Source organism: Poecilia latipinna, unplaced genomic scaffold, assembly GCF_001443285.1.
Source record: "Poecilia latipinna isolate Pla-1442-1.1 unplaced genomic scaffold, P_latipinna-1.0 Scaffold3081, whole genome shotgun sequence".
Lineage (NCBI taxonomy): Eukaryota > Metazoa > Chordata > Actinopteri > Cyprinodontiformes > Poeciliidae > Poecilia > Poecilia latipinna.
Window position 1 is genome coordinate 15,877 of NW_015115697.1, and position 11,544 is coordinate 27,420.

The window sequence follows — 11,544 nt, forward strand, 5'->3', positions numbered from 1 at the left end:
AAAAAAAAAAATTTAAAAAAAAAAAAAAAGAAAAAAAAAAAAAAAAAAAAATATATATATATATATATATATATATATATATATATATATATATATATATATATATATGGACTAATATATATATATTAATCAATACACCACCATATGAAATAATAAATTTTATCTTTGTTGTTTCCTTTCTAAAAAATTTTTTTATTCAAAAGCATCAAATTAAATTTTCCTATTTCTACATGCATTTCAATCACAGAATTATTTAACATCAACGTCAGCAGTGCATGTAATAAATTTATTCACAGGTGAATACAGCTACAGATGGTTTCTGATTGTGTTAAATAAATTACAGACTCTGCAGCTATCTAAAGAAAATTCACTGAGTCCCACCACTAGTAATATTTTGAAGTTTATTCACTTTTAACATTTAATTTTTCTCCATTGGACATTTTCATCATGTCAGATGCTCTGATCTCAGCTGATTGGATTTTAACACCAATGTATCTTTAATGTTTGTTTGTTTTTGTTTTTTCAGACCTTTATTCTCAAAATTATCCACAGTTAATCTTCAGAGCATTTTAGCTACAACTAGATTTTTTTGCTGTAAAAAATCTCACGGCTGCAGATTGTTTTACAGCAGACAGCCGCTCCCCTCTCTTGCAGGTATTGTGTACCCCCGCTAAATCTTTCAGGGGTACACACAGTACCCGACCGTACCCGCCTACTTTCACCCCTGCTGACAGTGCAACATTTTGCAATCATTGCGTCAACTTGAACATGGACCAGACTGCATAATCAGCTTTTTTTTTATTACTTTTTGTAAACTGGAAAGTATTAAGTAACTGGAAAAAGTTTTAAGATACTTTTAAAGGTAGGTAACACATGCTCAATATCCATGTTAGATGGTGATAATCACATTATTATTGATAATAACTACTTTAAAGTAACTGCAGCACTGCAAACATAATGAAAACTGAGGAACATCTTACCTCTTCCAAACGACTGAGGTGAACTCGTCTCCTTGTGCGACTCATATGATGGGAAAGAGGAATTGCACTTAAGAAAGACTCTTGCTTCTCCCTGAGTCATTAGATACCACAGTATTGGTGAGTACCAGTTCCTCTTTTCTGGTTCTATTCTGTGAAATCTAAATCTAAATGCACTTCACTTCAAACTCGCCGAATACAGTTTTGCAGTTTTTGTGTTTTTGCAAACTCAAGTAGTCACATGCTGAAGTTATTCTTAGGCCATGTGAGTTTATCTCCTTTTTTCTCTCTTCAAGGAACGTGTATAATCGATTTTTTTTTTTTATTTAGACAGGACGACTATAAAAATTAAAATAAGAAACACCAACAAATGATAGACAACATATCAGCTGTCTTTAAGATTGAGAGATAATTTTAAAATATAGAATTTTATTCTATATTCCTTGGAAACGCATTTTATCTCAGAAATATGAAAAAACAACTGAAATTTGGATTTAATGGTACAACTGAGACTGAGCTACACGCAGCCCAGGAGGGAATAAACAGCCAGGCCAGCTGTTTGTGAGCATAAAGTTTTTTCTTAGATAACAAAATGCTTTCTTTAGAGTGAGTTTTATCCAGTTATTAGAAAAAATCTTCTGATGTCTTTAGTGCGAAGAAGTTAAACTGCTAAGAGTTTCTGTGGAGAAAGTGATATTGATGTTACTGCATGACAAACTAATATAAAGTATTCAGGCAACACATTAATGGGACTAGCATGGTGAAACATGCCTGCACTAGTCAGAGTGACATTTGTCATTGGGCAGAAATTCTGTTTGCTTTATGAATATTTCCAGTCATTTTAATACCATTTGATAAACTAACAGGTCTGTGAGACTCAGACATCTTGATTGGTGATCCAGTACTTGTTTCATGCAATGCAATGCAAATTTATTACATAAAAATCATTCATAGTGATTCTTGGATTTTTTTTTTTTTTACTATTATTCTTATTTAGATTCAGTCTCTTACATTTGAGGTGCATCTACGATGAAAATTGCAGACCTCTGTATTCTTTGGGGTGGGACACTTGGAAAAATTGGACTATTAAATAAATCTGGTTCCTCTTTCACAAAATAAATGCTTCCTGTTAAATGCTACAGTCTAATAAAGAAGGAAGTTCTTGCAATTCCAGGGGCAAAAAAAATTTACTCGGAAGGCTTTTCAAAAAGTGACAGAGCTGTCATATGTATTTATGAGAAATGCACAAATCTGATGTCAAAATTCTATTGACCATTTTTTTTGTTTGTTTTGAGACATTCTTAAACCTAAAAGGTGTTTGAGCCAGTTAGATGCACATCATCAAACTGACTCACAAAAGTGAGAGTTGTATAGAATAAAGGAGATGGATGTATAAGATGCTCTCAAACGGAGTTAAAACCTCAACTTGAGCTCATAGCAAAGTAATAATACATTGAATATGTTCTGATGAAGCTTCATGTCACTTATTGCTTTTGTGCTTCAGATTGTCATTATTGTTAAGGACCAAAACACTCAAACCTCACAATTTTGTATTCTCATTAAGTCACCAGTGGCATTTTATATCGACAGCTTTTAGCCATTAATCACCTTTCAACCATTTTTACATCTTGCTCAGATTTTTTTCATGGTTTTTTTTAAACAGCACTTTCAAAAACCTTCTCAAAAAATAGTAAGAAAAATACCAAGACTGATGATTTTTTTTCCAGCTTTAATGTTACAGAGTTTCTCAAAAGTATGTAAGTTTCCATTTATTATCAATTTGACTGTTAAAAATATATGAACACATTTCATAGTTACAGAATACCAAACAGAAACAGCTGTCCCAGACAGAATGAAATCTCTAAAACATTTTTTAAATGCACACAATACAGATCACAGCTCTTTAAACATTAATCTGATTCACTTTAAAGTCATAAATGTGTCACGTTTCCCCAAACCACTAAAGTGATTCAGCGTTTCTCAGGTGTGACGCCAGGGGGAGCTGTGGGTGCATGTTTTAAAGTTGTTTTCACAGAGAGCTGTATTTGAAAACCTGAGGCAAAGAAATGAAGTTACACATGTTCTTACAAGTCTATAAACATTCATAAAAAAATAGGCGTACTTTATCACAGTAAAAATAAAAATTTTAAAGTCAAATTTACATATCTTAATAGAGCACATATCACAATAAAATCCATTAATACTTAAAAAAATGTTCAAATCAAAGATCGTATTCAATAGGACCTCTGAGCTGCAAAAAGTAGTGAGTAACAGTAGAAGGTATTTACATTACATTCACAGAAAATATGCTTTACTCGTATTAAGAATAATAAAAGCATCTTTGGAGATAAAGTGTCATCAGATATATAGACAATATTTAACAAAGTCTCCTTTCGAAAACTGTTATAATTTATAGTTAAAACTTACAAAATGTGGTTCCTTTAACTTTCACTGCACTGTTTTATCAGTTGTAAACAGTTGTAGTAAACCAAAATTCTCACTAAGCAGTCAAAGATGAAATACTCTGAACCACCCACGACAAGCAGTGTTAAAAAAATATATACATTTATCAATAAAAAAAAAATGGCTACATAAACAGGATCAGCTCCTGAGATTTAGCATGTTCCTTAAAAGCTGTAAAAACTGCAGCACCAGAAAACAGTTGGCAGCATTTATTTCCTAATGTCAGAACTGCACCCATTCGTCATCATAATAATTATGACGGGCATCACATAAACACCATTTGCTTCTAAACTGTTTCTGAGCAAAACTAGATCTTTGAAGGCAGAAGACATATGAGAATATGTAGGAAAATATGTAAATGGATTGACAACCTGAAGTTTAAAAATTAATAGCTCCCAACATGTCATAAAAAAAACATAAGTAAAAAGACAAAGAGGAGGAAACAAGTTTTAAAAGACGGCAAACATTGGGTTCCTGATGTCAGTTCAGGTATCTGCCATAATGTAAGATACTGACTAGCTAAGCGACTTCAGAGAACCTTACTTTGAAAGAAAACCTTAAAGTACCATTTTGGAACTGGTCTGTCCTATTTCTTATATCATGACCTTATGCTCACCATATGCGTTAATGCTATATCCGTACCAAGCATTATGTTGATTTCATGTAAATTTGTCTCAGTATCCCACGCTATTGGATCAGAGACTCTGACTCTTCAGTTAGATCTGCCAGAACGCTGAAGGGGTTCCCCGTAGGTACACCATGGCTACCTATGGTGTACCGGCGGAGAGGCCTGGCAACATCAGGACGAGAACTGGAAAAACTCACAGAGTGGAGAATTTTCTTTTCCTTCGAAGTGGAAGCTGAGGAAGAACTGGAGGAGGCAGAAACGTTGTTTGAGAAAAGATCAGGAGTGCTTTTGGGTCGGTCCTTCCTAGAAGGAGCAGGGAGCCGGGCTGGGCCTGAACCAGCCGGTTTGGGGTCTTTCGCCTTGGACACGTGGCCAGGTTTTGGATCATGGCTTGCCGATGTGGCTGCTGGTGGTGTGTTGCTATGGTCAAGGGTTTGGGTAACTTGGTGAGAAGCATTAAGTGAGGATGAGGAGCTCATTGTAGGTTGGTTTTGCTGTTGAGCAGCACTGTATTTGGATTTAAGTTCTTCTACTTCTGCTTTTTGTTTGGCGATGATATCATCTTTTTCAGAATTGCATAACTTCAGCCCTTTGATTTTTCCTTGTAGGCGTTCGATTTCACTTTGTAGTCCTTTGATTTGTCCTTGTAACTGAGTGTTGGTGGCATTTTGCGTACTGGGACTGGACACCTGTATTGGTTGAAGGGATTTCTGCCTGCAACCTGTGAGTAAAGGGGAAAAAAAGGAAAACAGGTAAAACTATTAAGTTAAAGAGAAAACCTCATTGATGGCTGCAACCAACCACTTTGCCCTTTCATATTAAAACATTACAATTTTACTCCTATAATTTGCCGCCTGTTTCACTAGGTTTTTCTTCTCAAGTACTATTTTTGCTGAATTCTACAATTCTTAAGATACTTCAGGTATTTCATTGCTATATTCTATAAATATCCTTCTCTATATATGTCAGTGAAACGGTGGGTGCACTGTTCTAAAAACTTAAATCTAAAAAATGAATTTTGACTATTCTGGATGGTAATTTAAGATAATTAGAGATATCTTAATTGACTAATGTGTCTAGTCATAAACCTTTCATGACTTTAATAGTAAAAGCTCATTATCTAAAGTGGGTCCGTCCAATATATACGTAAATGAGAGATCTATGCGTCTCTACCAGCAGTATCGGACATGCTAAGTACTTCCATTAGCCAAGATTTCCAACAATTCCAGTGTGGATTTTTTTTTTGCACGATAACTTACACAAGTTAAAGGGATATTCAGTCTTCAGAAGTCATTACATGTCTACAAAAACTCATAGGTTAGAAGTAATTGTGTTAAAGTAAACATTAAAATGACTGATTCCATATCCAAACAGGAGCTGCTGCAGAAAGTTTTCGTCTGCTCTGGTAGAGGTAGTAAAAAGTTACAGACTTACAAGAGCGTCCATATTTCTTCCACAGAAAATAAGCGACCGCACATAACCCGAGTGCAGCTGCGGTTACCATGACGCTCCACACGATGCTGCTGGTGCAGGACCTCATGCAGTCATCTGAAATAATAGGAAATCATTTATGGCAGGTGATAAAAAATATCTTCAAAGGCTTTTCACTTAAACAAGACAAAAAAATACCATTGAAGATTGATGACTTTACTGAGTGCTTCATGTTACAAGATTAAACAAAAAGCATCAGGTCTAATGCTTTGTCAGGTCTGAGATGTGAGGAACAACCAAGCGAAAACTGCAACCTTGAGTCTCATACACGTCTGAATTAGTTTATGTTCCATTTAAATTTCACAAACGAACAGCTACATTTTGTTTATCATGCAAAATAAAATATAAAACTACATCTTTAGGCTTACTGTATAATAACTACAAGCAAATATTGTCTAATTTAGTTATTCAGAAAACATTGATTGTTCCTGGACCAAATTAAGTCTTGATCAGTTGAGAATTGATGAGAAGACAAATCTAGACTCCAGAACAACATGATGTGTCAACGTGTTGGGTCTCAGTTTGACACATTTGATTAACAAAATAGAACAAAGCACACCGTCTAATAAAATATGTTGACGAAAACATAAGCAGACAGCTTTAAACGCAACCATATAATCCCTAAGTTATCAGATTGAAACATATCCAAATACATTCTATCGTCTAAACATGGTAATTATATTAAAATTGATAAAGTTCTGATTTTCTTGAACCATTATCAATAAAACTTTTCATAACTGCATGACTTATGATTTTTTTTAATAGTAAAGGCAATTATTATCGGCCATTTTGTCCTTAGAGGATGTTTATACCACTTCTTAGTGGTATGAAGCCAATAATATGTAAAATTGGTTCAAATACAAATATATTAAATCTCATGTGCATATCAAACCGTCTTTGTCAGAATTGTTAAGGGTTTTCCCCTAATTAACACCACCAGCTCATGAATATACATTCAACACATTACTGTACCTGGAATATAAATATGAGCATGTCGTCTCTTCAACAGCGGCTGGTGAACACGGCAGGTCACTCTGAGATGAAACAATAAAAGCTTTAAGTTTTACTTTTTATTCAACCGATTAAAGAAAAACATCAACATGCAAGTAACATCCCAGCAGGCTTTTTGTGTAAAACAAACAATCCCTCTTGGTTGAGGTGAAGAAAGTTGTACCCATTGGTGACGATCTGCAAAGACGCTCTCCGTTTAACATTAAAACATCCAGCTGAGTCCAGATCAATCCGTGGATCTTCGGCTTCAATCTCTTTGCCGTTCTCGTCGTGGAACGTTATCTCCGGCTTTGGGAACCAGCGCTCGGCGCTGCACTCCAGTGTCAATCCCCCGTTGGCACCAGAGGGAACAAAGGTGAGCTTTGGCTCAGACGCAGCACCTGAAAAAAAAAAAAAAAGATGTACTTATAATAAAGAAAACCCGGAAGAAAGTAAATCATTTAAACCATATGTGATTTTTGTAGGTGCGCCATACTGTGTGAATTTTGCGAGAGATCTAAATGACGTATGGCACAGGTGCAACTTACAAGAACGCTAAGATAAACATTTCCTGCGGCTGAAAACGGCTTCAGGAAACATGACAAGAACAGTCTCACGTTCTGACGAGGCCTTCTTCCTTCCTACAGTCATCCATTTACAGAACAAAGAGGCACTTCGAAGATTGATTTCACGACTGTGTGTTGCCAGACTCAACAGGTAATTCCCCTGCTGAAACTGAAACTTGTTATCCTAATACAGATTTCAGTACCGGTTTCAAATGCAGGCCAGTTGAAATATTGTAGCCAACTCAGTATTAGACACGAGCCGTCATCTGCCGTTGTGATGACAAGTGAATTTAAACACATTGTTTGCTTTAGTAGTAAGTATCTAAAGCTGCATTTTTAAAGTAAACCATTTATGATCACCAAAGCAGTCCCCAAGCTGGCCTCATAATGTCTTATCTGGCTGAAGGCCTGGCAAAGGTTTTATACCGATTTCACCCCCCATCTTCTGATGCTACAGCCACAAATATCACCACATTTTTGTTAGTATTTTATTTGACAAACTAGATCTGGTTTAAGACACTGTAGCCACACCATAAAACAATGACCAGCGTTTTATGGTGTGGTTACAGCTGTAAGTCATTGGGGAAAATCTGCATCAGCTTTTAACATTTAGAGAATCACTTTTCTGGCTTTCCTTTTTGCAAAATAACTTAAACTAAGTCACGTTGGATTGAGAACATTAACTTTAAGTCTTGCCACTGCATTGGCTACAAGTCTGGGATTTGACTGGGTATTTATAACACAAAAATAAGATTTTATTTAAAAACTAGAGTCTAGTTTAGAGACTAGAGTCCCCAAAAGGCTGATTCAGGTCAAAATGCAGTTATCCTAAACTGGTTGTGAGATTCAGTCTGATTTTTTCTTTCTTTTTGGTTTGTTTTATGTGTGTATCTTTGTCACATTTTTTTGTTTGTTCTTTACCTTTTGCATCAGAGGGTTTACATTAGATGTAATCTACCTCAAGACCCTGTGATTCAAACGTCCTGCTTCTACAGAGAAAATCTGGAGAACTGTCAAGCAGGAAACTATAAATATGGTTCGAATTATACCGCAGCTCATCTAGGTTAAAAAAAAAAGAAAGAAAAGAAAACCTCAGAGGATATCCTGGATTGCACTCGCACTCAGTTTCTCAGACTCCTACATGTTTCTTCTTCCTTCCTATAGTCTTGCTAAACGCTGTGGATGTCGTTCAGCTAGTAGATCAATCTCCATTCCGTGCTCAAATCTTTTGCCGCCCTGGTTAGAGCTCCATTCCTTTTACCATCAACTCTGACCAAGTTCACCACAGCAACATGTTGCTGCCTGCCACCATGTGTCACAGTGGGGGATGTGTCCACAGAGGTTATGTTAGTGTTAGTTTTGCACCACACATGGTATTTTGAATGTGTGCCTTTGACTTTGGTTTCTTCTGACAAGTTCACCTTCTCCCACATGTCTACTGTATCCTCTACGTGGGTGGCGGCGTTCCTTAAGCTAATTTTCTCTTTCCTCTTTTCAAAGTTTGTGAAATGAAAACTTATAGTCGCCCTGTTTATCAACAGGTTCTCCAACAGGAAGTGTGGATCTCGGCGGGGCCACAAAGCTGCTTCTCTGATTTAGCCTTTCCTTTCCAATAGGAAACAGGCCCCAATTTCCTTAATTTTGGGAGATCAGTGATCGGCCGATTCTGATATGCGAGGCCAATCTTAACTACTTCAGGGCAAAAGTCTAAAAATCTGCCACTGTCCTCTTTTGCTCTGCTGTAAGAGAGGTAACAGTCCCACCAGGTCATGTCTGCACATTTGCAGTAATAACCGTCACCTCATTGTTGTCAACTTAGGAAATTTCTTGCTATTTAACAACATTTCAGACAAAAGAAAAAAAATCAGTATGAGCCAAAAATAGGAATCAGCAGGCCAGGCTTTTTAAAGATCGGAGATCGGCCAGAAAACTGCAATCGGTGCAGCCCTACTTTCCAATGTTGTCAAGCTTAAAGTTGTACTTATGTCACTTGATTGAAGACAACTTCAAAGTTTAAGATATTTTTAACTACTTTATAGAATTGGATTTCTTTGATTTGTAAAGTACCTCGAGACAAAATATACAGTGAAGCTGAAGCTACTCTACACAAATACATTATTGAGCTGAACTTCCTCTTAACTTGTGAGTTCCTGATTCCTTGAACGTCACAGTAGCTGCCTCACTTTGTGTTGGCGTAAAAATAATAAACAGGCTGTAAATGATTATTTTTGAAGATTGAAAAGGCACAGAACCAGATTAGCAATGAAGAGTGTCAGGATATACATTGTCAAGATTCGCCCAGCAGCCACAGAGATGACCTACCCACAATGAGGTCCAGTGCTGCTTCAACCTGCCGCTGCTTCCCCACCATGGTCCTGCACAGGTATCGGCCCCCATCGGACAGCCGCAGCTTGGAGATGACCTGAGAGATGTTGCCGTGCTTCACTTCCTCCAGTAAGAGCTTGGTCCTGTTGACGAAGGCTGAGTTCTTCTCCTCCACTGTCTCTCTGCCATGGCGGTACAGGAGGGTGATGTTGGGGGACATCTCAGCCTTGGACCACTCCACGGTGAGGAGGTCGCTTGTTCGGTTGGTTCGGCAGGGCAGGGTGACCGTCTCATTCTCGAGAGCAACTATTGTCTTGGGAGTGACGTCTGCCGACACTGGTATCGAGAGGGAAGAAGAGGAAGAAGAAGAGGAAGCAGCGACATTAATAAATTGTGTAACATTATTTGACTTTCAATGGTCATTTACTTCGTCAGCCTTGAGCATGAAGAACATTCCAGAAGTGCTCGCCTCTTCCGCTAGAATAAAAGTTAAGCGGCTGTTCATACATGAAGTTACAACTACAAATGTATTTAAAGCAGATTTAATTCGCTCTGTATGTGTAGTTATACGTTTCTACTCGAAGAATTAGCTGAGTTGGTCGAATTTAGCTGCAATAAAAAGGCAGGAAACCACGGCATGACGTAACGTAAAAAAAAAACAACTCGATTTTATTAAGTTCAACTTGGACCGCGTTGATTTGCGACACGCAAACAAGAAAAAAAGTCACAAACGACATGCTATTTCGGGAAAATTAATCGCAGTTACAGGTTAACCAGGCCATACCTGTGGAGCAGCACAGGGCAAAGACGACGACAGAGAGGACGACGACATGAGCGGCGGAGAAACGGAGAAATGCTCTGCTGTCCGTCCAGCAGGTCCTTGAAATGACCAGAGGCCGTCTATAAGCTCGGTGAACTTGGAGCATTTTTATTCCAGGAGCACAACTCGAGGTACTGGGTTCGAGAGCCTGTCGATCCAGTTTCGCTTTGAAAGGGGGAGGGAATAAAGGGATACTTCCTGCTTAACAACTTTTTTTATTGTTATTGTAAATTATTTTTATAATATTTTTTTATTATTATTATAGTTTTCATTCTAAGTTTAATTGAAATTAATACATCTTTTAAAATGTCTAAGCCATTTACAGCGCAGCCAGCATTGCTGTGCAGAAAGTTTAATAGCTAGAAATGTTTTCACAACAGTTGTTCTTCCAGAGCAGCCTATAGCTCCATCATCTGGAGTTAGGCTTGAAACTGCTGTCTGCATTTGAGACTGAAGCAGCATAAATGTCTGCCTGAACTGCTCAGTAAGTCAGTACTGTGACTAACAAGGATATTATTTCAACTTTAAGATTTTATGTGTAGTTTGACTGCTGTTTTTTTTTCTTCTTTTTTTAAATTACTAAACACAAAGCTCATGTCATTCAGTTTTGATGGTGGGCAGAAAGCACAGAAGAGGGAGAAAATTCTACAAAATATCAAACCAAAATAAAATATCTTGTTTAAGAGGGAGGCTGCTTGTTTCAAAAGATTCACCAAACCTTAGATGTTTTTTTTAAGCAATTCAGAGAAATGCAAAACAATCTACGTATACTTTTATCTTATCAAGTTGTGTGTCACTCACTAGACTGATAACAGTACACAGACAACCATCTGCTCTTTAAATAAATCATGTCCAACTTATCAGATGGCTGGCTTTGGCACAGTTAGCAGCGCCGTAGCTTTGCATCAGGATACCGGCCTGCAGTCATTTAGCGTGGAATTTGCATGTGTGGCTTTCTACCACAGTGTAATAGTCATGTAAACCATGACTATTAGGGTAATTAGTCTCCCTAATTTGACCTTTAGAGAATGTGTGTGCATGGTTGCTTGTCCTGTGTCTGTCGGTGTTGCCCTGTGATGGACAGATGAATGACCTGTCCAGAGCATATCTTGCCTCTCGCCCAATAACCCAGATAGGCACCATCTCCCTCACAAACCTGCAAAGACGACTGGGAGCAGACAACGGATGGATGAAAGCAAGGAGTAATCTTACTCCCAGTCTAGTGAACAAAACATTCAATAACATTCAATAAATATCATAGCCCAAAGAAGTAAAACCCAAGAA

At 37.3% G+C, this 11,544-nt stretch overlaps 1 protein-coding gene across 3 annotated transcripts; it reads right to left on the reverse strand.

The window, feature by feature from the left end:
- Positions 1 to 2,625: 2,625 nt before the first annotated feature.
- On the reverse strand, positions 2,626 to 10,455 carry LOC106940073 (butyrophilin subfamily 3 member A2-like). 3 transcript variants are annotated; one of them, XM_015022700.1, is made up of 6 exons: positions 10,225 to 10,455; positions 9,438 to 9,776; positions 6,737 to 6,950; positions 6,532 to 6,596; positions 5,503 to 5,616; positions 2,626 to 4,789 (listed from the first exon to the last, which is right to left on the reverse strand). In XM_015022700.1, the coding sequence occupies exons 1-6, from the start codon at positions 10,364 to 10,366 to the stop codon at positions 4,128 to 4,130; spliced, it is 1,536 nt and encodes a 511-aa protein (XP_014878186.1). In that variant the 5' UTR covers positions 10,367 to 10,455; the 3' UTR covers positions 2,626 to 4,127. The 3 variants fall into 3 exon arrangements, with proteins under 3 accessions (XP_014878186.1, XP_014878184.1, XP_014878187.1); XM_015022698.1 differs by having other exon boundaries at positions 6,532 to 6,593; positions 6,734 to 6,950; positions 10,225 to 10,454; XM_015022701.1 differs by having other exon boundaries at positions 4,671 to 4,789; positions 5,499 to 5,616; positions 6,532 to 6,593; positions 6,734 to 6,950; positions 10,225 to 10,454.
- Positions 10,456 to 11,544: the final 1,089 nt, after the last annotated feature.

What these genes read in the sequence shown, in the direction of transcription:
- LOC106940073 (XM_015022700.1), bottom strand. Translation starts at nt 10,366, where the DNA reads ATGCTCCAAGTTCACCGAGCTTATAGACGGCCTCTGGTCATTTCAAGG. An exon ending in TCTTTGCAGATCGTCACCAA is followed by an intron (nt 6,597 to 6,736) that starts TGGGTACAACTT and finishes ATTGTTTCATCT; the next exon opens with CAGAGTGACCTGCCGTGTTC. An exon ending in TGCTCATATTTATATTCCAG is followed by an intron (nt 5,617 to 6,531) that starts GTACAGTAATGT and finishes CTATTATTTCAG; the next exon opens with ATGACTGCATGAGGTCCTGC.